At 42.2% G+C, this 23,709-nt stretch overlaps 5 protein-coding genes and 1 long non-coding RNA gene across 9 annotated transcripts; 3 read left to right on the top strand and 3 right to left on the bottom strand.

Moving 5' to 3' along the window:
• The first annotated feature begins 490 nt into the window (after nucleotides 1-490).
• On the top strand, nucleotides 491-2,634 carry LOC116935627 (carbonic anhydrase 1). Its single transcript, XM_032942930.2, has 7 exons — nucleotides 491-650; nucleotides 716-780; nucleotides 1,201-1,259; nucleotides 1,319-1,669; nucleotides 1,734-1,848; nucleotides 1,913-2,019; nucleotides 2,088-2,634. Exons 1-7 carry the CDS (start codon nucleotides 628-630, stop codon nucleotides 2,220-2,222), a joined length of 855 nt encoding a protein of 284 aa, XP_032798821.1. The 5' UTR covers nucleotides 491-627; the 3' UTR covers nucleotides 2,223-2,634.
• LOC116935712 (E3 ubiquitin-protein ligase CCNB1IP1) lies at nucleotides 2,397-5,269 on the bottom strand. Of its 4 annotated transcripts, none has more exons than XM_032943036.2 (5): nucleotides 4,803-5,266; nucleotides 4,472-4,682; nucleotides 3,987-4,072; nucleotides 3,770-3,928; nucleotides 2,397-2,937 (listed from the first exon to the last, which is right to left on the bottom strand). In XM_032943036.2, the coding sequence occupies exons 1-4, from the start codon at nucleotides 5,052-5,054 to the stop codon at nucleotides 3,776-3,778; spliced, it is 702 nt and encodes a 233-aa protein (XP_032798927.2). In that variant the 5' UTR covers nucleotides 5,055-5,266; the 3' UTR covers nucleotides 2,397-2,937; nucleotides 3,770-3,775. The 4 variants fall into 4 exon arrangements, with proteins under 4 accessions (XP_032798927.2, XP_032798968.2, XP_032799011.2 ...); XM_032943077.2 differs by lacking the exon at nucleotides 2,397-2,937 and adding an exon at nucleotides 3,082-3,363; XM_032943120.2 differs by lacking the exon at nucleotides 2,397-2,937 and adding an exon at nucleotides 3,409-3,702 and having other exon boundaries at nucleotides 3,770-3,925; nucleotides 4,803-5,269.
• Nucleotides 5,270-6,090: 821 nt separating this feature from the next.
• LOC116934362 (CAD protein) lies at nucleotides 6,091-20,859 on the bottom strand. Its single transcript, XM_032941935.2, has 27 exons — nucleotides 20,673-20,859; nucleotides 20,452-20,590; nucleotides 19,965-20,241; nucleotides 19,408-19,907; nucleotides 17,653-19,346; nucleotides 17,459-17,590; nucleotides 17,222-17,397; nucleotides 16,745-17,152; nucleotides 16,461-16,679; nucleotides 16,190-16,388; nucleotides 15,963-16,114; nucleotides 15,793-15,897; nucleotides 11,172-11,334; nucleotides 10,874-10,953; nucleotides 9,629-9,877; nucleotides 9,389-9,553; nucleotides 9,134-9,295; nucleotides 8,783-8,951; nucleotides 8,318-8,433; nucleotides 8,035-8,250; nucleotides 7,365-7,967; nucleotides 7,162-7,303; nucleotides 7,030-7,100; nucleotides 6,781-6,959; nucleotides 6,617-6,719; nucleotides 6,447-6,548; nucleotides 6,091-6,367 (listed from the first exon to the last, which is right to left on the bottom strand). The coding sequence occupies exons 1-27, from the start codon at nucleotides 20,755-20,757 to the stop codon at nucleotides 6,170-6,172; spliced, it is 6,804 nt and encodes a 2,267-aa protein (XP_032797826.2). The 5' UTR covers nucleotides 20,758-20,859; the 3' UTR covers nucleotides 6,091-6,169.
• Nucleotides 11,750-15,791, top strand: LOC116934458. The gene is made up of 3 exons (XM_032942007.2): nucleotides 11,750-12,208; nucleotides 12,741-13,045; nucleotides 13,105-15,791. Exons 1-3 carry the CDS (start codon nucleotides 11,925-11,927, stop codon nucleotides 15,579-15,581), a joined length of 3,066 nt encoding a protein of 1,021 aa, XP_032797898.2. The 5' UTR covers nucleotides 11,750-11,924; the 3' UTR covers nucleotides 15,582-15,791.
• LOC116936440 lies at nucleotides 20,790-21,651 on the top strand. The gene is made up of 2 exons (XR_004401721.2): nucleotides 20,790-20,932; nucleotides 21,045-21,651. It is a non-coding gene; the product is annotated as an uncharacterized LOC116936440 (long non-coding RNA).
• Nucleotides 21,013-23,656, bottom strand: LOC116934890 (microcephalin). Its single transcript, XM_045168181.1, has 8 exons — nucleotides 23,533-23,656; nucleotides 23,319-23,464; nucleotides 22,955-23,247; nucleotides 22,685-22,890; nucleotides 22,446-22,565; nucleotides 21,784-22,380; nucleotides 21,553-21,715; nucleotides 21,013-21,489 (listed from the first exon to the last, which is right to left on the bottom strand). Exons 2-8 carry the CDS (start codon nucleotides 23,392-23,394, stop codon nucleotides 21,145-21,147), a joined length of 1,800 nt encoding a protein of 599 aa, XP_045024116.1. The 5' UTR covers nucleotides 23,395-23,464; nucleotides 23,533-23,656; the 3' UTR covers nucleotides 21,013-21,144.
• Between the last annotated feature and the right edge of the window lie 53 nt (nucleotides 23,657-23,709).

Here is a 23,709-nt window from a genome sequence, read left to right as displayed (position 1 = left end):
TACGAGAAAAAGAAATAATCGACGAGATTGTAAACTTTTAAAAAGCCTCTGCATATGTGTGTGGTTGTTTCGTACGACACGGTGCCTGTGATTGCCCTCCAGACTTGAGCATTTGCCAAAGTAATCAGAGTCAAAATGCTTCAGGTGGGGAATTACGTGCCTGGGAGGAGTTCATTGGGGTTTTTTCTTGAAAAATAAAAATCAAAGACCTTACTATATTCTTCGTGCCTGGTACCATCCGACATCTTGGTACGGAACACCTCTCTCTTTCAAGCTTCTCTACAGTAGTTGTTTTCCATCTCTGGAAATACCGCCCTTCGACTGACAAAAGGTATTTCGAAACAGCTGTGTGTTTCCTGTGTGTACGTTTCTCCCACTGTTGCCATGTGCCTAGCTAGCATGTGCTTTGAAGTCAGCCATGTGCTTTCGACAGTAGCCAATCAACGATAAGCATTTTTTCTCTCCCCTCCCCCCTGCTCCCCTTGAGGCTTTCCAAACGAACAGTAGAGACTATAAAGTTGTGGGGGGACGTTTGACAAGCTTAGTTACAAAGCAGCGTGCAAAGCGTAAACATACGAAGCTATTCTTCTACTTTTTCTTGTGTTTTAATTTTTAAAAGTTTATTAAATGGTCTGGACGGTCGGCGACTGGTAAGTTGATGTGGTTGATGTTGATAGTGGATATTTTTTAATATCACATTGTGACATCTTTGCAGGTGCATCTGTGTTCCGGAATCTATTGAGCTTTTATCTCAGTCGGTTCAGAAGTTTTGTGGATGTGGTAAGTGACTCCATTCTTAACCTGAGATTTATGAATTGTTGTATTTACAGTTGTGTAAAAGGAGGTGGGCCAACGGCCTGTAACCATTTCATGTCGTGAGTAACAATGTAGTGCACGTGGTTTATCTCGAGTTCAATGGACTCGTCGTACACAAAACTTTCTCTTAACGTAAAAAGCGTAAAACCATATTTTTGGGGTTTGCCTTAAAGCAGTTTTCGACTTTCTCCTTTTTTTCTAGTGGGGTTGTCAACCCCCTTTTGCCCTTGAGTGATGATACATGATAGTATTGTACTATACTTGAAGACTACGCCTTTATTCTTATCGAAAAAGAAATTTGCGAAAAGAAACGGACGTTGATTATGCATGACGACCTAGTCAGTGACTCATTGTGTTTTACATGTTCTTTATTGTCCCCGTTAGGTCCACACTCGTATACGGCCAAGCACTTTCTTCACGCTCCCGGCCATCGTCAATCACCCGTAAGAAACATTGTTTTAAGTCATATTTTAATAGACGATTAACTCACTGGTATTTCTAGATTGATATTCATACTGACGAAGTTCGTTTGGATCCGCGTTTGAACATTAAGCGACTTACGTGGACTTACCCGAAGGAAACAATTGAATTGCACAATACAGGATATTGTTGGAAGGCTAACGTGCCTTCTGAAGGAGCCACTTTGTCTGGAGGTCCATTGTCGCACGAGTATCAACTCGCACAGTACCATTGCCATTGGGGAGAGAATGACCACGTTGGATCGGAACATCTTGTTAATGGCCAATCGTATGGAGCTGAAATTCACTTTGTCAATTGGAACACCAAATACGGAAGCTTCAACGAAGCCCTCAAATACGGAGACGGGCTGGCAGTATTGGGCGTTTTTCTTAAAGTATTTTAACTTGTTGCACAGAAGTTTTGAGCTGTTGATTAAATATCTACTTTTTGCAATTTAGGTAGGAAAAGAGAACCCAGAGCTGAATAAACTTTGTGAACTTACATGCGACATCAAGCACAAGGAAGAATGTGTACCCTTTAAGAACACTTTGGATCCAAATAAGCTTCTTCCGGGTATAGTTATTGTAAATATCTTCGTTGTTGTGCCAGTTGATGAATGGTTTGTTCCTTTTTGCAGAGAAAGGTGCTTATTACACATACCTGGGATCACTGACCACTCCGCCTTGCAACGAGTGTGTCATTTGGATTGTATTTGTTGATCCCATTGAAGTGTCGCACGAGCAGGTAAAATTTTGGCTTCTATAAAACTCATGGAAACAGAAAAGCTAATGGATCTCTTTTCTTGTTTTTAGCTCGAATCTTTCCGCGAGATGATGTCGATGAAAAAAGGTGGTTGTACTCAGCCCAGCGGTGAACACAGAATCCTAAACAACTACCGCCCACCGTTGTCGGTTGAGCAGAGAGTAGTCAGTCTTGGGTATCTCTAAAGCTTGCACAAATTCGCATCGTTATCGCAGTTATATGAATTCAGAAGAAAAGAAGTGGGAATCTTTATCTATTAGGGAACGATGTCGTTTTACATTAATTGTCTGACTGTCGTTTATTTTTTTCCCCTGGGAATATCAGATGTCATTATCGCGTAGGAATTACTATTTTATAAATCGTCCCATTTATCTAGAAAAATTTCCCTATAAAGCCATTCACTATGTGTATGTATTATCCCCAGCAATTGATGCCGGAGAAGAACCGTCTTCAGGTGTTGACTATGCCAACATTTTTTATATAAGGCTTTGATTGTCGTCGTAAATCGCTGATCCTCAATTACTATGCAATTGGGAACTAGAGATTTGTACCGGGGATTTATTTCACCTTACACTTTAATAAACATTTCGAATTATATCTGTTTTGTTTTTTTTTGTTTTTTTACTATATGAAATTACTTTTACAATTGCCGAAGAGAGTAAACAAGTTTCAGCACGCATGAAGCCGAACCGGTTGCTTCTGCATCATAAGAAAGTAGGGGGAACAAAGACTTCCTGATTAAAAATTTCACGTGACTTCTAAATATGGGGGGAAGGACGATTTTTGGGTTGTTTTCACTTTATATCGGCACGTAGGATTTTTGTTTGGGTCTTTTTTCTAACACGTAGGCAAGGACGAAACCATTCCTTTAAATTTAGTTGTTTTGTTCCTTTCGATAATCTACAAAAAAAAAAAAAAAAGGCGAAACTAGAAAAAACAGGATTTCCCGAATGGAACCCGATATAAATGTAATGATTTTCCGAAACTAACTACGACGTAGTTTCTTTTCCGCTGGTTGCGGCTTTTCTTTTAAAAAGAGACATATTTGAGGATCCGCTCTGTTGACATAAACTCGGCATTTTCAGTATTATTGATAAAAATTTGCCTGGTAACCACTTTCCCTATTCCCAACAAGTTATTGTAATTTCCGGCATATGAGTCAGTGATTGAACGTCAAATTACCATAAATTTTTCGATTTTGTTTTCTGTAACAATACTACAATAGTCAGGAAAAGATAATCTTTGTTTTTGAAATCAATTGTGAAACCTAAAGTTCTTATCAGCGTAGTCATGTATCGACCTTCAACCGGTGCCGGGCAGACTCACCTAAGGATCGATTGGTACTGTTTGAAATACGTTATAAAAGCTGGCCACGTAACAATTTGTTTATCTCGGTGTTGATCGAGACATACAAAAAACAACTAGATATTGACTGTAACGTAACAAAGCACCGGCGTGAGGAAGATGAAAAGACTCAAACCGCTTTTGACCGGATAAAGGAAGGTTATGTGAAGGGCATTTGTTTTCTTTTTCCTTTTGCGTTCTCTTTGGTACCGGGAAATTTGCTATTTAAAAAAAAAAAACCCGATTCGGCCGTGGCCTACAGCCGAATCTGCGAAACGTACATTCACGCAACGCCTTAATCGGAATAAATTACTAAGCCCACTTAAATCGAAGAACGAAACCAAGAATTATTTTCTTCATCACGAATAAACAAGGAAGTTACACTTACGTAGTTCTAGAATTTGCCAAGGAACTGTCTTTGCGGTAGGCTGTCATTGCGTGAAGATGTTGGTCGTATGTGCTGGAGCGGGATTGACGGCCGCGGGTACAATTGTTTTTTAACAGTTCCGGTAGCGTTCGTGCTGACTTTGGTGGCGGCTACCGCCTTCTAGAATATTCGTCATTGAGTAATCATGTCAATCATACTTTCTACAATTTCTAGATACCTGTTGCTCTTGGGTATTCAAATTACTTCGATCCGCTGAAACTGGTGTCTTGTGATGCTGCGATTTAGAATTTTCCTCTTTCAGACCTGAAAAAAAAAAAGATCAAAATAACTCAAGATAAGTTTGAAATGGAAATTCTATATTTGTTTAAATGTATCAGCAGAGAAATTTCTGGAACTAATCGCTGTTGGAGACTGGCTGTTTAACTTAGTTTTTATGCAACAAGGACTTGTTCCAAGAATGACACTAAAGCCCCTAATCGTCACGGGTCATGGTTGGAAATACGCAGTTGCCAATGAAATTATATAACTTAATGTTTTATGTAGAGTCTAGCTCTTTCGGATGACACTGCAATACAATGCGTAAAACTTAACACAATATAAAGTCTACTGTTTTCAGACAGAAAATAGTTGACTGACCAAGCTGAGATTTTTTTTTCTGTTTATATATTTGCATTACGTGAAAACTTTAACGCCTTAACTCACGTTGGCATTCCTCTCTCAGGGTGAAAATCTCGCGATTCATCGTTGCAACTTTGTCCTCGTAGTGACTCTGCATTTCCACGATCTGTGAACGGGTATTTTGAACGTTATTTTCCGAGCTGTTCAGCTGCAAGACAGATTGGCTTTGCCAAAATGATATTCCTCTTCTTGCTGCTTCAAGGCAGTCATTTGGATTCAGTCCCATTAAAACCATCTGTGTAAAAAGTTACTTGTAGTTTGGAAAGCATTTGCTACCTTCCAATGTATTAGCTGTAGATCCATTTCTCTCAATTGGATAAAATGATGCAATTACCAAAATTGGGCTAAACTTTACCTCAACAAAGTGACTCGGAGGATTTAGTTCAGACTGGATGATATCAAATGGGCTTGTCAATTGATGACAACAAATGGGACAAATGGCTGGAAGTTTTCCTAGTTCAGCCAAACCACAGGAAGCACAGAAAATGTGCCCACAAACAGTTATCCAAGGTTGATCAATCTTGTTGGAAAGCTCCTGGTAACATGCTGAGACATTGCACTTTAACACGAAACGCTGAACGGAATTATTTTCATCATCTAGAGTCATATTAGTTACGATGTTTCAATCGGGCACTTGAGAAAGAGCAGCCACTTGGACGTTCAACCAGGTGATTTCACTTAAGTGTTTCTAAATGCTTGATTTTTTCACGACTCAAACTTCTTAAAGGAAAAATTAATTTTATAATTAACAAAATGAAATTCTGTTGACACAACGAGAGTGACAAAATTTTGAAAAGCAAAAATAAAACGAATATTGCGACGGTGCCATAACGATGACAATAAGGAAACTCGGAGGAATTATATTTTTGGAAATAAATGGCGCCTAACGACCTGATTCTGGAAAGAAAAAAAAAAGTCTAATTATCTGTATAAATTAATTACATAAAAGGTCATGATTTTACCAGCAATTACTTTTAATTTCTCATTACTATGGTACAATTTCAGAGAAACACGATTTATCCCTGAGGTTTATATTTATAGACTTAGGAATACTGAAGCATGAAGGCGTTAATGTAATCGATTCGACATTGTCAGTACGGAATACGGATACAGTCTCTGGTTTTAAGCACCTGAAGGTTTAGTACCGCCCGTCGTACTCGTGTAAATGGTTTAACGTAATTTATGCGGTTTAGTAATATAATAATACTAATTTTACCGGAATTGGTGTCAAGATCTTGTCTGAATTTTTAAATATAATAGTAAAATAATAAATATAAGGCAGCAATAATCAAATGCTTGCTATTATTTGGTCGTCAATTGGAAATTTCTATCGACCTTATGTGAGTCTAATCCACAAGGCATTTTTTAGATTCCCTTTTCTCCCTCCTGCTGGAAGGACAACAGTTTAAGATGGCCCTAAGCATCCTCACGCCATCTGTTGGTACATTAACTTCGAAACAAAGTCTGTTTTCTTCTCAACGGACTATGAAAATATGGTGATTCCTGAACTCACATTGTGTGAGTGAAACTGAGTTGTTAACTTCGATATAAAACGGAAAAATCAAATATTTAAATAAAAGTAAAGAACGTGCAATAACCAGTAGCTCATTTGTGCCACAAAAAAAGATAGACTAGGACAGCAGTTGTGAGATTGAATTTTTTTTAAACTTTGGCCCAACAAATAATATCCGTCCAAATTTTGATATTCGACTTGGAACAATTTCAACATTTTCCGAGTACCATTGCAAGAATGGCCATTCGAACATACATGCCGGCCTCAGCTTGACGGAAATATGCAGCACGAGGATCGCTATCAAAATCGGGTGAAATCTCAAAAACTCTAGGTAGCGGATGCATGACTACCATACGGCGTTTGGCCAATCGCATCAAATGCGGAGTAACGACGAAGTGGCCACAAGCCTAGACAAAAATGTAAAAAATTCAACAAAACATAAGATAAGCAATAAATCCCAAAATGAACTAAATTTGGCAGTTGAACCTTGTCGTATTCTTGTTGTGTAGCAAAGCGTTCGCGCTGAATACGTGTCATGTACAGAACATCCGTCTCCGGCAAAGCATCCTCTAGCGAACTGAAATTGGTCTGCAAACGAATAACGAATCGTTTATCGATGAGGGTATGACTAGTGAAAATTTGAAGAAGAATCGAACCTGAGGTATTCCTCTTGATCCGATATAGTCCATAACTTCATTTGGCATTCCCAGATTGGCCGGGGAAACGTAACGCAAATGAACGTTGTACAAAGTAAGCAACCTGGGACAAACAAACATTTGGATGAAAGGGAGAAAATAAATTTCAGATGCATTCGAGTCACCTAGCCAGCGAGTGCACGGTCCGTCCGTGTTTTAGGTCGCCCACCATCGTGATGGTCAGCCCATTGACGGTGCCAATCTCCTCACGGATGGTGAATACATCCAGGAGGGCCTGAGTTGGATGTTCTCCGGTTCCATCGCCAGCGTTAATCAATGGGCGACTTGAACGACCGGCTGCTCGCTAAACGAATGTAAAATTAAAAATATTTACTTTACTATCTAATTTCAATTTGTAAACAACTTCAACCTACCCCTACTGCGCCCGGCTCCGGATGGCGCAAAACTACTACGTCGCTGTAACTGGCCATCACCGTAATTGAGTCTAACCCAAACGAATCGAAATCAACACAACACATTGAGCGAAACTTAAAATGGATTCACACCTTCAAGCGTTTCGCCTTTCTTGGCTGACGAACTGCTTTCATCCATATAAATTACACGGCCACCCAACCGTTGCATCGCGGCGGAAAAGCTACAGCTGGTGCGAGTGCTGACCTCGTAGAAAATTGAAGCCATAATCTTGCCCTATAAGACCTTGAACGTTTTAAAGCCACCCCTACATTTATGCCTTTCAAAAAGGTTTAACCTTGAGGATATGGTCGAGTGAGCGCTCCTTCTGGACGCAAAGCCGGAATGTCTGGGCCAGATTAAAAATCGCATTGAGTTGCTCTTTGGAAAACATGTCCACTGTTAAGATGCACTGGCCTTGTAGCCCGTGGTGAGGTAATGCAGCCGACCCGGAAAAGCTTGACGATGTGGGTTGAGGTGCGGAAGGAGAAACCGGACGGGCCGAAATGCCCTTCACCTGCGGTGGCGACAAGATGGAGCTGTCGTATGCCCGGGAAGCTGGGCTCACAGGCCTGCCAACTGGAGATGAATCGTTTAGGTGTTGCTGTGGGTGTGAGACCCGGAGTGTCGGTAAAGTTGGCCCGACCGACAGCGATCGTATCTTAGGGATTCCTAGTTCGCTGAACATCTGCCCATACAGTTCACGAGTCTCGCTCGTGTGTCGATGAAAGTGGACGTCATCTTCACCTGCGCCAGTCGTTTGGCTACTAGAACCGGTGTAAGCTCCAGAGCGTGTCACTCTAGGATCACCCAAATCGGAAAATTCCATGTGTGGAATCGAGAAATTAGATTGATCCACTGGTTCGCGAACGTCCTGTCCGAACCCTGGTTGAGCAATAATCTGAAAAAAAAAAAAAAGACACGTTAGGATCTTGTTGAATAACATACAAATAAAATGACAGTCGTACAGATCCATCAATGTAGACAACTTCCCCATGAAGCACTACGCGCTTGACGACGCCTTTCACTTTCCGCCCAGCAAAGGGTGACCATTTGGCTTTTGAAAAGACATTTGCAGCTGGTAGGACCCAATCTTCTTCTAAATCAATTTCAACATAAGTGTTGGATTGGTCAGGCAATTTGAAAATGCGCTTCGGATTGTGATGGCACTTGTTGACGACGTCCTATATTCAAATTGAGATTTAAATAGATTACTGAGAATGACTAGCATAGAATTCTAAGTTAATATACCTGAAGGGTTAATTGTCCTTTATTCACGGCCGTAAGCAATAAGGGCAGCATAGTTTCCAAACCCGGATATCCAGGTGGGCTATTATCGCTCATTTTTTCCTCCAAAGTGTGTGGGGCTTGAGAAACAAACGAAAGTATTGCAAAATTACTTGTTATGCTTCATTCCACTTTCTCTATTTGATCCGGCGATCCCCCACCCCCCTCCCAATAAAAGTTTATAATTCAACCTAGACATTTTCGATTTTATCACATGTTTACCGATATTTTCGTCAACGAGCAAGACACCTGTTATCAAGAGCTTGACACATTTGGGATCTGTCAATTGATGAAAGAAAACCGAAAAAAAAAAAAACGGTTTTTTTTCTCTCCCCAAAGACAAGAAAAAAAAAGTCGTTGAGCTGTTGTCGAGACGAAACTGCACAGAAAAATTACGAAAGGTGACAAAGCCCTATTCGTTTGTAATACCGTGATCGGTGGCGAAACAATCGATAAAGTCCAAATTTTCCCAAAGTGCTTGTTGATCCTCGGGACTGGCCAACCGTGGCCTGACTTCGCCCTTGCTGCCGAAGGTGGACATATCATTGGCAGTCAGAAACAAGTGGTGCGGACAGACCTCGCAGGTAACAGGTAAACCCTGCGGAGAAAAGAAAAATATGTCTAATAATAAAAGTGACTACCACAGACGTAATGATAGCCGTCGAGCAAAGTTTCCCTTTCACAACTAGATAGTAATGACAAGATAAACGTTTACTATTTAATGAAAAGCAAGGAATCATTTTCCTTGTTAATCAAACATCAACTATTTGTAAGACATACCTTTTTCTTTGCAGCTTTGATGATTTCAATTTCATCACGAGTAGCCACATGACAAACATGGACCGAACGGTTATTGAGAGATGCAAGCAAAATAATGGCTGCGGTCGTCCTTCCCTCAGCGTGAACACAAATGGGCACTCCCTTTGGCCAGTGCTCGAAATGCTAATAAATGAAATTGAACGATAGAATTAGCGAACAGGAATTTGCAGGACCTCGTGAATTGCAGTGAAAAAGAAAAAAGATGAGCATACGTACTTTAAGCCATTGCTGAATCCCGTCTAGTTTCAGAGTAGTAAATGTTTCATTGAGGTACATTTTAAGACCAACAACGTGAGGTGCGAGTTCTATTATTTCCTCGAAATTAGTTGATGACGCACCCATAAAAATGCCGTAATCACAACGGGCGCCTTTCTTAGCCAGCTGTAAAATCCCAATACAGTTTATAATTAAACACGTTTGATGAAATAAGATAGCGATCATTTATGTGATACTTGCCTCTTTGATGAGGTGAAGGGCAGCCTTATCAGTGATCGTTGGCTGCGTGTTCGGCATGGCAAGAACCATAGTGACACCTCCAGAAAGGGCAGCTGCAGTTCCAGATGAAAAGTCCTCTTTGTGAGTGCCGCCAGGTTCACGTAAATGGACGTGAACGTCGATCAAACCCGGAATGCGAACTAATCGACGTGATGTCATGCAGTCCACGTGTGGTTTGAGCTTTGGCGCTTTGCCCACTAATCTCAAAGCCTGTTGATCAATTTATTTTTTACAGCATAATGGGAAAAATGAGAAAAAAATCGCAAACAAAACACGAATGAATCAAACATTTGGGTTTGATCCCGTTTGTAATCAGCATTTGATCGTAACCAAAAGTTGATACGCCAAACGTGTCGATCATAAAACCTAAGATTGCGCGACCTATTTCTTACATTGTAAATCCCATCGAATAGATAATAACGCAGTAAACACATATATGCTTCTGAATCATTTGGAATAGATAAAAAAAAAAAACTCACTCGGTTCACGGCTGAATTACTTTTTTCCCAAACCCAGTGGCCAGCCGTCGCTGCGGCTGGTGCAGCGGCCGATACGACGTGAAGCAACATGATGATCGAGCAAATCGATTCACGTTAGCGACGAGAACACGTAACGTTTAAACGCCATTGGAAGCCGCCACGAACAAATCCCACTTAAAGAATGCAAAAATCCAACGCAAATGAAACAACGCAACTCTTGTCGCCAATGACAAAGTCTCACTGCGCTTCTCATATCAACTATAGACCCTGTGCGGGCCTGTTGCCAACCCGACTTGGTCCGAAGGCCTTCCAAAATTGTTCAGCATCTATTTTCATCCGCTTTTTTTGGAACACAGCTGACTACAAATAACTGGTGTCTTTTCTAATAGAGGTCAATAGTTCATCGAAATATTTGCCATGACACGCAAAAGCAACAGAATTAAGTGCGCGGTAGCTCCAAAATTGCTCTTATCTACTTCCCTATGTGCACAGGGCTTTAAGTATTAAACGCATTTCTATGTTCTCCTTGAGTTTAACATTTTGAGCAAACTCGTCTACTGCCTAACTGTCTCTGGAAAAAAAAAAATGCTACATAGAATAACTGATACCTTACTGGTCTTACGTTTGTTCGGAATCTTAGATCGTTACATTTCAAAATCCCCCCCTTCCCTCCCTATCAATCACGCATGTTCGAGATTTCATAATGACGACATTCGCGTTTGTTTACCTCCACGAGAAGCTTGGCGCATTTGATGTCCGTTATTAATGGCACTGCGTAATCAACAGCCATACGGCGAGTTCTGTAACCTGTAAAACATTTTTAAAAATCGATCTTTGAGTATAGTATGCACAATACTAAAATAGATGCATAAGGCCGAGACATAAGCATATCTTGAACTACATAGGCCAATTTTAGATTTCTATGTGGTTTTCTTACGAAGGTTAAAGTCAGCACAGCTATCCGTACGGTAGTAAATCATGTCGATCATTACGCATGAACTGAGTAAACAAGGTTAAATAATTACCGTGAGTGGAAAAGGAAGACACCCGTCTGGCTCCTCCATGCCGCATTGGCAAATTAATGACGAGATCTAGTTGTTTATGGGCTAAGAAGTCAGCCATGTTGTTGAGCTGACCCTTACTGGTAATTTCTCCAATGTCATCGTAAGCCCATTCAATAGATTCCACCTACACAGCAAGAATAAAATAATCAATGCATTTTAATGTATGAAGTTATCAACAGTTCTCCCAACGTCCAACGAATAATGATCACGACCTAATATCAGCACCACCATAAACCGACATGACACGATGACATTTGAAAACATTCCATTACATCCGGTGTCAAGCTGGATTATGTATGACGTCACGAAAAACTCGCAGTATCATTAAATCAAAGGGCGGGGACGGTTCCAAGTCCTTTCTTTATTCAACCAACCACCAGCCGTGTTCACGCTCCCGAACAGTACGTCGTCTGCAATGTTTCGATGATAGCTGATAAGACACCCTCTGCACTGCACTTCACCTTCCTTTGGGATTTCGATAAAGAAAATGCCACCAATCGTACGCTGATAAAAACGGGGAGATAGTCAAGAAAGTAACGACCGACTTGATCTCGGTTTGTTAACAGTTTCGAGTTGACCGCCGTACATGGCGATCGCGCAACTCTCAGTGACATTATCAGTAAAAAAAAAAAAATTATCGCATTTGAAAAGGAGAACGAACAAAATAAGTGTTAAGATAGCCTGTCCAAGTATCGATTCGACGATTGGTGTAGGATGGGTAATAATTGCTGTCAAGGCCAATCGGAACTAGCGGATGGTTTTGAAGTGGAAAGACGAATGGGTTCTCAGGGAAATCTCCAATCATCCGTCGCTATGACGTTCCAAGACAACGGCAAGAGGATCGATCCGCGGCATAGGGTCAACGAATATTACCAAATTTTGCGCGAAATTCAGACGGAGAATTTAAACAAAATGCGCGATCAGCTGAAAAAAAATCCCCAACTCTTCCTGCTGAACAACCTTATCTTGTCCATCCAGTTTTTTGACAACTTCGACAGGTAATTAACAATCTTTCTCGGGAATTTGAAATGTCAATATTGGAACTACAAATAACCCCATATGTTTCAACGGTGTGACTAAATAGCCAGACGAGAAGTGAACACTTTCAACTAGTTCTAATTGCGACTGGCGCCGCAAGAAAGATAAGATCCGTTTTTAACCGGACAACATGGAATGTAGAATTGCTAAAATTGCCAAAGATCAACGTTCTCTTAAAACATTTTTTAAAAAATTAACGATGAGCTAAACTCAATCTGCAGTAAGAAAATTAGTGTGACTTGCAAAGCAAAATAGCCTAGAATAAAATAAAAACACTGTTTGTAAGGCAATGTTCACTTATCTTCGATGGCATTTAACGCATAAAAGGTGTTAAACACACCGTGAGATCCTGTCAACATTCCTTGATAACAGCCTTTTGTTCAATAGCTCACAAATGACGTCAACCATAATTAAAGCTGTTTTGTCACCTACCATACCGTGACTAGGCCCATCAAACATAACCTAATACAAAATGTACAATTTCTTTTGCAGGGATAAAGAATCCATCCGATCGACAAAAACGGATCAAGAGACAGCAGTCAATAGCGCATTGGGAGACATCCGACGAGGCTGCCATTATGAAGGTGCCTTAACCGAAGTGGTCGGACGAGACTATCGTTACCAGCCAAAGGGTGCCAACTTGCCCGAAGTCGTGACCAAAACGCGCTACAACATCATTCACCGAAATCTAGAAGTCTACCCACAAGAACAGTATTCTTCGTTGGTTTGCAACGAGTACACGTCGGCCGACGACCCCATCTACCGTTTCTGCATGGAAGATGTCGAAAAACTGCCAGGTAAAACGATATTAAAGTCATTTTAAAAAAAAGACCGCATGACTAACATTTTGGACCAGGATGGATCATGTTGCGTTGCGTCGACATACCCAATGGTCACCGCAGCTCAGACGGTACACACTCGACTACCTACGACAGAGTGGACAACGATAGCGAAAGTTACTATGGCAAATCAAGTGATTACGACAGTCCAAAGTCGAGCGTCCAATGCGACAGTATACCGTCGGTGAAATCAGGCAGCAGTGGAACGACGCACGTGAAAATATTGGCAAGCCAAGAAATCTCAAAACGTCCGCCAATGGCAACACCGGATGCCAGTTCATCATCGTCGACGGACGACGATGGCGGAGATCAATTTCCATCTACGGGAACGGAGTTGATGAAAGTCATCGAAAACCGAATGAAAGGCAGAGATAATCGACCACCCGCCTCAGCCGTCCCGCTATCGGACGACTTCGGCCGCGCACGAGCACAAAAACCGGCTGTTATGGTACCTACCCTTCCGGCGAAAGTGAAAACTAAACGACGCGGAGTCAAATCGATTGAATCCTCAAGTGACGATGATTACGACTACACATCCATTAACGATCTTCCCCGTCCACTTGAAGGATCGAAACTGGGACTGACAGGTCAAGTGCCAAAACCTCGTAATTCGGCACTGTCTTCCGACTGCTTCCAAACCGTCAAAATTCGGGTTGTCGATTCGGCAGACAACCCGTTGGGACTCGGCGGTCAGTTCGAAAGGAAAACGTACCTTTCTTCGACGGCCTTCTTCGGTCAATTTGCCGAAAATTTTTACGACTGGAGTCAAAAACTGGACCGTGGCTTACAAGACGCTAGCAGCTACAAAGCAGCAATCTGTTGCACTTTGATTAAACCGGCAAGTAATTGCCAGTACCGAACAACAGTGGAATTCTTGCCCGTCATCCCCGTTGCTCAATGGCCCGACGCTGCTCGAGAATGGCAAAATCGTAAACGCACAGCCATGCTCGACAAGCGCACCAATATCCAATACCGATGGCCTCAACCGACTCAGGTGGACACCATAGTCAAGCAAGGCTGTCATCTCAGCACGGAAGGCGGGAAATTCCGTGGACGGACATCACCCAATTCGAAGCTAGAATGGCAGTTTAGTTTTGGAACCGCGCAGGACACTCTGCTGTCTTCGCTGAGCGAACCGCACCTTCGCGCTCTGCTATGGGCTCGTTTGATATTCCACCACGTTATAGCTCCGATCGGAGTTTTGTCGCAATACCACATGGAGACCGTCTTCCTCTGGCTGGTGGAGTCCAATTACATCGACTGGAACGAAGCCTCGCTCGGTGAGAACATAATGAACATCTTCCAAACGCTGTACAACTGCATACAGCAACGCAAATTGCAGCACTACTTCATCCGGAAGCGTAACTTATTCAGCAGCAAAGCTCCAAAAGATCTGGTCAAAGCTCAAGGACGACTATTCCGGCTAATTGAGAAGTTCGTCCCACTGACGATGCAGGCGGCCAAACAATTTCAAACTTCCAATTCGACTTTTCCTTTCCCCGATTTGACGCGCTTATGGGAAATCGTGACCACTCCGCTGACTCTCGTTTCCATCAATCCCGGTCTTGCCGGTTCAAACAAACATCTCAGCAACAGCGACAACAGCTTAAATGGAGTGAAGAAGAAGAGAGGCAGTAAAGGTAAATCGAGCGACGAAGGATTTTGGGAGGCAGTGACAAAGGCTCCGCAACCGACGGGCGATAAAACACGCGATCTACTACGGAAAGAGCGAGCGCGGATCGACGCTGAAGAACGAGAAAAACGGCAAGTTCCGGTAGCTGAAGCCGCCGACAAAGCGGATGTTAACATTACAGCATTTAACATAAGTCAGACGAAAATTTTGCTCGAGTTTTTCTGCGAGCATTTCATACGCATGTCGGCATCGTGCAACAAAATCCGCGCCTACAACAAGAGCACGGTAATGCTGGATCAAGCCTTCAATCTGGCAACGCTACTCAAAGAGGAAAGATTCGACGAATCGGCCGAAGATTTTTTCGATATCATCGAAAAACTTAGAAGCGCTGCCCATCAGGGCCAGTTTACGGAGCCTGTAGTGAATATCCCTGGATCGCCTTGCGTTTTCCAAACAGGTATCGAAGCACCTGTTGGTCGGCCACTATCAAACGGTGGCGGAATTTATCGAAACAGCAGCCTGTCAAACGGTGCCATTCGATTAACCCCTCTACCGCTAACGCCAACTCAACAACCGTTCCGTTTCAACAAAGCAAACGGGCACGTCATACAAAAATCTACCTTGAGCTACGAACAAGATTTCTTAAACGGACCTATGATACATTCAATGAGCCAGACCATCGAAAAACATTCATCAAACGGAGCAGCGAACGTAACATCGGCCGTCATCGAAAGTGTACGATCGAGCGAGACGGAACCGACAGACCAATTCGACAGTCCACCACCGACTCACAGAAAGTTTAATAAAATAATTGCGTTCAGCCAATCGGATGATGATATGGACGAATCGACCGATTTTTAAATCACAACTAGCAACCCAACCGTTTAGATTGCCATCATTTTTCAAGACTGCAAACGAATTGCATCTACCTTTTTCTAAATGCTCGCGCGTGTAAAGTTATTAAATGTCTTATTCATACACTTCCGCTGTCCTATATCAATATTTAAAGCGGATCCATCTTGTCTGTCTAAATAACAAACCTGTTGAATAAAATATGAAATGTCCAACTTACCGTAATGCCGTGGTCGTTGTAGAAATCTGCCGTTCCAAGACTTGCGTACAATTTATAGCCGAGCTTTTCCAATGTCCTGACGCTTGGAAGCATTTCATTTTTATGCTGTATAGAAACAACAACATTTAAGGGCTTGAATGAGGGGAGGAGTTCATTATGTCATGGAATACTTTATAGCTGCCAACGGAGAGAAGGATGCTGTTTTTAGGTATAGCCATGCCAGTGCTCATCAAAGCTTTCAGGTAAGCTTCATACCGGTTTTCTCCAAAGCAGGCCACTTCTCCTGTAGAGGCCATTTCAACACCGAGCATCACATCGGCTCCTGTACAACAAAATATCATGGGATATCGTTATCGCGTTGGTATGTACATAAACTTCAGCAAGATTAAACACGGACCGGCCAAACGTGAGAACGAGAATTGTGGGACTTTGACGCCCACTTTATCGCACCCGCGCAAAACATCGACTGGATCTACCCGCTGGCCAACTATCACCCGAGTGGCCATGGCAATAAAATCATGCTCGAGCGTTTTGGAAACGAAAGGAAACGAACGCGACACTCTCAGATTACACTCTATAACCTGCAATTCGTTATCCTGATTTTATGTAAAAGAAGAAAACGAATTAAGAGTATTACAGGCATTAAAAAAATGGTTCAAATTGTTCACCTTGGCGATGAGTTGCATGTTGAATGGACCCGAGACTTCCAAAGACATCGCGATGGCGCGGCATATATTTTGAATTTTGGTCAGTGTCTCGTTGTTGAGATCCTGAGGCGGAGTTACAAGAGTTGCATCACCAGAGTGCACACCTGCATTCTCAACATGTTCCGATACGGCCATACAAAGCAACTGCCCATCTTGAGCGACAGCATCAACATCGATTTCCTAAATAAAAATAAAAAATTACAGGTTATTACGTATGAACGACATGTTTAGTTAGGTTCGTTTACCTTGGCCTCAAGGATAAACTTGGAAATGACAACAGGATGCTCTTTAGAAATAGAGCTAGCTTTACTCAAATACGTTTCTAAATCTTGCGGTGTGTGCGCGACATTCATGGCCGCACCACTCAGGACGTACGACGGTCGTACTAGGCAAGGGAAACCGACATCTTCGCAGAATTCAATAGCCAGTTTCAAGTTTGTTAATTCTTTCCATCTGGGCTGCAAGATCCCGATACGGTCGAGCATCCGCGAAAACTTGAAACGGTTTTCGGCGCAATCAATACTCTCCGGGAGTGTTCCGAGGATTTTGGCGCGTTGGCGATGGAGTTCCATGGCGATATTGTTGGGCAATTGACCTCCCATACTGAGAATAACGCCTTCAGGAGCCTCCATCGTGTAGATATCCATGACGACCTATTTAAAAAAACAGACTTAAAAAAACAAAACAACAATATTTGGGGAAAAGTTAAATTATGTTGACACCTCAAAAGTGATCTCTTCGAAATACAGTCGATCGCACATGTCATAATCTGTGCTAACTGTCTCCGGATTGTAATTGATCATAACGGTTTTTCGTCCAAGATTGCGAAGTTCTCTCAAACACCCAACTGCGCACCAATCAAATTCAACTGAGCTACCAATCCTGTATACGCCAGATCCTAAATTACAATCAAATCATTTGGAATTTTTCGTTGACAGTAAAACTGATAAGCTAATTACCGATAACCATCGTGTACCCTCCGGGGAAAGTCAAGTCGTGGGAACTACCATTATACGTCAAGTACAGATAGTTCGTATGCGCCGGCCACTCAGCAGCTACTGTGTCGATTTGCTTGACAAACGGCGTTATCGCTAGGGAATATAACGAATATTTAGTTAATATCAAACGTTTGAAAATTCAACCGAAAAATTACCGTATTCTTCTCGCTTGCTCCGGATTGCCAGCTCAGTGCTTCCTATACACGAAGCGATTTGCTTGTCCGAGAAACCCATCTGCTTGGCTTCGAGGAGGAGTTCACTGGTTAATTCTTTCTCGCTTTGCGATTCGAGATTGTTATAACAACCAATGATGTTTTGCATTTTCACAAGAAACCAACGATCGATCTTGGTCAACTCGTAAAGTCGATCCACGGTGTAACCTCGTTTAAGAGCTGCAGCTAGGACGAACATGCGCTTGTCGGTTGGGCTCTCTAGCTCGACGTCCGAGACTATGTTGAGATTGGGGTCGAAGCCTAAGACATTTTCATCTACCATCCGCATTGCTTTTTGAAATGCCTCTTCAAATCGACGACCGACAGCCATGACTTCTCCTACGCTTTTCATGGAACTTCCAATTTTTGCGCTGACACGCATAAACTTGCTCAAATCCCAACGCGGAATTTTGACGACACAATAATCCATACTCGGCTCGAAACAGGCGGTTGTGGACTCCGTCACCGAGTTACGTAAAATAGGCAGTGGGATACCTAGGGATAATTTAGCTGCGATGTAGGCAAGAGGATAGCCAGTGGCTTTGCTGGCCAAGGCTGAACTGCGTGATAGACGAGCATTAACTTCGATGATGTAGTATTCTTGAGAGTTGGGGTTGAGAGCGTATTGGATGTTGCATTCACCCACGACACCCAAATGGCGGACTACTTTGATGGCCGTTGTCCGTAACATGTTGTATTCTCGGTTGGTCAATGTTTGACTGGGCGCAACGACAATAGACTCTCCGGTATGGATGCCAAGCGGATCGACGTTCTCCATGTTACAAACAGTGATGCAATTGTTGTAGGCGTCGCGAACTACTTCGTACTCTACTTCTTTCCATCCTTTCAAGGATTTATCGATAATCAACTGATTGGAATGGGCGAACGCTGATTGTGCCAGAGAACGCAGTTGTTCAGGATTGTCGGCAAAGCCAGAGCCCAATCCACCAAGCGTATAAGCTGCCCGAGCAAGTACGGGATAGCCCAGTTTTTCAGCAGCTTCAAGTGCCTCTTCAAAAGAATAGGCTGCCGCACTAGGAGCTACCCTTTCTCCAACTTCGGCAACTTTTTCGGAAAATAGTTTACGATCTTCAGACTCGATGATGGATTGAATAGGAGTGCCAAGTACTTTAACCCCATATTTTTCCAAAACTCCGGACTTGTTTAATTCTATTCCGCAATTGAGGGCTGTTTGACCACCAAAGGTCAAAAGGATTCCTTCAGGTCGCTCTTGACGTATCACCTGCTTGACGTAATGCGGCGTGATTGGCAGAAAGTAGACCTTGTCGGCCATACCTTTCGATGTCTGCACAGTGGCTATGTTCGGATTGATCAAGATAGAATGGATACCTTCTTCTTTTAAGGCCTTGATGGCCTGCGAACCGGAATAATCAAATTCACCGGCCTGGCCAATAGACAGACCACCGGATCCAAGGAGTAACACTTTTCTGGGTTTACAAATTCCGTCAAGTGACCTGGGAGCTGGCACACAATCAGCGGCGAGATACTGCTGGATGCGTTCTTGTACACAAGGAACCATGTTTCCAACTCGTGAATTGTTGACAGCGTCCAAAAACACTGTGAATAAATCTTCCAAGTCCTCAGGTCCAGCCATATGTTCGGGATGGAACTGGACACTATCAAATTGTAATAGTTTAGGCGTGAAATTCAGAAACATACCGACAATCACAATATTACCTGAAAAACGGTAACGTTTTATGAACGATGCCTTCATTTGTACCATCGTTGGCGTTGGTAAATAGTGGACACCATTCTGGATCAGAGGGTTGGTCCGCTTTGACAGCGAAACCGTGATTTTGAGAAGTGATAAAACATCTGCCAGTGCCTTCATGTGTACATGGCTGATTGACACCCCGATTGCCGTACTTCATTTTGAAAGTGGTGAACTGTGCAGCTAGCGCCAGAAGTTGGTGCCCAAGACAAATGCCGAAGATGGGTTTGGTGCTAGATGACAATAAGCGGCGAAGATTGCCAATTGTCTCTTCACATTGCGAAGGATCGCCAGGACCGTTACTGATGAACAATCCGTCGTACTCGGAGGGATTTAACGGATGGTTCCATGGGACAAGATCAACCCGTGCTCCTCGAGATAAGAAGCATCGCAGCTGATGGTATTTAAGTCCGCAATCGATAGCACAAATCCGAGGGCTGCCTTCAGGATTGTACGTTTGTGGTGTCTAGGGGAAACAAAGTTGAAATGATCTTGATAAAGATAAAAACTGATTTCCTCCTACCTTAATCGAAACTTCTTCCACCAAGTTGCGACGATTAGGGTCATCCCATCCGCTCAATTCTTTTGGAATGGCTTCGCCCAGTAAAATTTTTCCGAGTACGGTGCCTTTTTGACGAATCATTTGCGTCAACTGACGAGTGTCAATGCCGCTAATGCCTGGTATTCCTTCATTCTTTAGCCAGCTATCGAGTGTCTGATCCTGACTCCAATGGCTGGGTACTTCACACAGCTCAGACACGATGAGCCCAGCTGCCCAAATTCGACGCGATTCAAACCATCTAATATCAACCAAATAGCATAATTAACAGAAAATTCCCGCCAAGACACAACTTTACAAACAATTTCACTAAGATAAGATAGTTATCAAAGATGGCGCTGCGTGGGGTATTACATTACGAACACCACCTCATTTTGAGTTAGAAAACGAAACGTCGTTTTGGATTTAATGTTTAGGCACGTTAAATTAAACAATAAAAGTGAGGTCATACTTTGGAAGCTGAAACTCATCGAGTTCTTTGCTGGGCACTCCATAATTTCCAATCAATGGATACGTTGGCACGAGGATTTGAGCACAATAAGATGGATCCGTCAGCGACTCGGGATATCCCACCATACCCGTTTGAAATACTATACATTACGACATAACAATAAAAACATTTATAGTGCCACGCTGCAAATTTCCAGAAGATCTTTCGTGAATTTCACTCACCGACTTCGCCAGACGTGTTGACAGGAGCACCAAAGTGTTGGCCGATAAAGAAAGCTCCATTTTCGAGAACTAGAACGGCTTTCATCGCGTAAAACTGATTTGCACACACGTGGTTAAGTCGACAAGCAAAGACAACCGCTCCGTTGTCCAACTCTGGCACGAGCAGACTGATCACTACGCCCACTTGAGTCTACCACTCTAGGACTAGGAAACCCCTTGACGACAAAGAAACGCCGAAGGCAGCCTCTCTCTCCCCCAAAGTATGATAATCTCTAGAGGAGTGGAGTTCAAGTCACGTGAGAGGTCAATTTGACCTTGACTGTGAAACAATGAGGACGGATAAATTTTGGAATTTTTTGTATTTGTTTTCAGGCTTGCCGGGGATTGGGCACAAAACACAATGAACTGAGTTGGTTTCACATGCATCAGCCTTTTTCGACGATCGAGGAATTTTCTTATATCACGGACAAAACTAGAGCCTTTTCATGAGGTAATCAGTCAAGGGAAGGATCACCCCTTTTTCAATACAATCTAATATCCAAATGCTAGCAACGCAAGGAACGTTAGCCTCCGGTTTCAACTGACCAACAATGAGGGAGGCTTTTTTCGAGACACTTGTCAAGTTTCCGCCAGCACATTGGATCATATCGCACAGATCTGGAGAGGGAATTGGCGACTTTGAACTGACGAAAATGGCTTCATAGTCCCCAAAGAGGCACTTGTTTTTCCCACGGTACAGCGAAGCGGCATTGGAGAATCTCTCGATTTGGTAGTCATCTTCATTTAAAAATTTACCGCTGGCCATCGAATCAGTTATCTAACAAAAATCGAAGGAATGTTCTTTCAGCGGTTGTTTCATTGACAGAATACAGAAACATACCCAGTTAAATGTCACGATTTTGGCACCACGTACAACGCCACGCATAACATTTAAAGTTCTACGTGAATCTCCGCATATTACATGAGTGGTTGTATCATCGACTGTGTCTATTAACTTGAATCTTTTCATTTGTTCGATAGCTTTTTCTACTATCTTTATAGGCCTGCCGATAACAAGAGAAACGTTATTACGTTATTACAATTTCAGTTAATAAAAAAAAAAAATTCTTACTCCGAATGTAGGCTTGTGCATACTAGCGTAGCGCTAGATAGTCTTTGGTCGTTTCGTTTTTTCGGAATTGACCGTTTGAAATCGGCTAAACTGTCACGCCGGGGGGATGTGCCACTTCTAGGACTCAATTTACCGCTAGCAGAATATGGAATGAAGTGGGATTTAACATTTATTCCAACTTGGGAAAAGCAAGGGTGATTTTTCTTCTCCTTCTTTGGACTTTCGTCGGGAGTTAAAGCAACGAGGGGATCCTGCGGCAGATGTAGCTTTGTGGGCTGGAAAAGCAACTTCCGCCGAGGAAGTTTCTCTACAACATGCTCGGCGTTTTCTTTGCGCCTTTTCGCTGTTGAAGACATGCTGGAGCATGTCTTTCGCTTGTTGCTGTTTTCAGTAGTTTTGTTTATTATGCCCAATGGAGATCCAGGTAAGGTTACGTGAACCACTTTGTCAGGGGACGTTTTTCCTGAACTAACGTCTCCTTTTCTTTGATGATTGCTCATGCTAGGTGTCGTAGCAGTTTTTGCTGAAGTCTGTCGGACATTAGCTAATATTTTTCTGATAGACGAAGGGGTTGGGTCCATAGGAGAATAGTAGTTCCTCGCAACAAGAAAATAATGTGTAAATGCATCCGTATTTCATTTTAAATGTAGCAGTACGTATACTTGCTAATAAATTTGATCATTAGAGGAGTGTCAAAAAATGTGTCAAAATCTTCTTCTTCTTTCTCATTTACAGTGAATACGTCGTCACACGTTTTTCCGGAAGCTAGTTGTTGCTGAATCCTATAAATAGAGTAGACGACAAGTAACAGTTACACTATTAAACCAATACAGAAAAACATTTGAAAAAATGTTTTATTTCTTTATTTTTCTTGGTAACCTACACACAAAAAAAAACTTACCTTTCTTGGCAAGCAGGTGAACTCTCAATCAAGGTATCAATTATTGATTTTCTTTCAGCAATAGGTGTGAAATGTAGGAGAGGCTCCTCACTACTTTCACCACAAAGCAACAAACTTTGTCTAAATTTCTTTCTTCTTCTGTCAAGACGCTTTTCTGCCATTTGTAGTTCTTCATCAAGTTCCTTTGGCTGCATTGATTTAACTTTCTACATATAAGAAAACATCACTTGGCAGAAACCTGCTTTGAACTAAACAAAAACTTAGCCTTACCCTCCATTTGAAGAACTCAGAATCATAGTCTTGTGAATTAATGGCTGCATGTTCTTCGGTGGAAACCATTTCTCCCTTTTCTTTGCATGCAACAACCCATAAATAGGACACGATCGGGATGCCTAAAGCTTTTGCTTTATCATAGATGGGTTTTGAGCCGTCTTTAAATATCACATGAGTCACTTTCTTGGAAAAATGTTGTACAACTGTAGCACCCATTCTCTCCATTTCATTTGCAATACTTTTTGATCTGTTGTCTGAACCTGTTCGAACATCAACAAAGGCTACTACCTCTGATGGTGTCAAAAATTCATTAGGTTTCTTTCTTTTTTTTTTAGAAGAAGGAAAGATATGAATATGTCACCTGTCATTATTGTCTTCCAAAACTCTGGAAAAAATTCCGGCTCTTTCAGTCGAGATAATGAAATGTTTGTCTCCATTGTGACAATGACTCTGGGAGTGGTAATGTCAGCGCGTACTTCTTGAAAAAACTTTTTATTTCAAAGAGCACTAAAACGTTCGATGTAACAATCACTTTAAAAGAATTTAAGTTATCATTTATGACGCACTCAACATACGTTTAAGGTACTTTTTGGGTAGAATCTTTAACTATCCGTTCGTTAATATTCAAGCAATTCAAGGATTTATTTGAACAAGAACCATTTGCAACGTTGTCAATTGACAAAAACGGAGGACTTGCACCATGGTGTAAAAGGGAGGTGTACCAACTCTTCAGTTAAGAAGGGTATCTCTTG

The sequence above is a fragment of the Daphnia magna genome, linkage group LG1 (genome assembly GCF_020631705.1).
Source record: "Daphnia magna isolate NIES linkage group LG1, ASM2063170v1.1, whole genome shotgun sequence".
NCBI lineage: Eukaryota > Metazoa > Arthropoda > Branchiopoda > Diplostraca > Daphniidae > Daphnia > Daphnia magna.
This window is presented reverse-complemented; position numbering and strand designations above follow the sequence as displayed.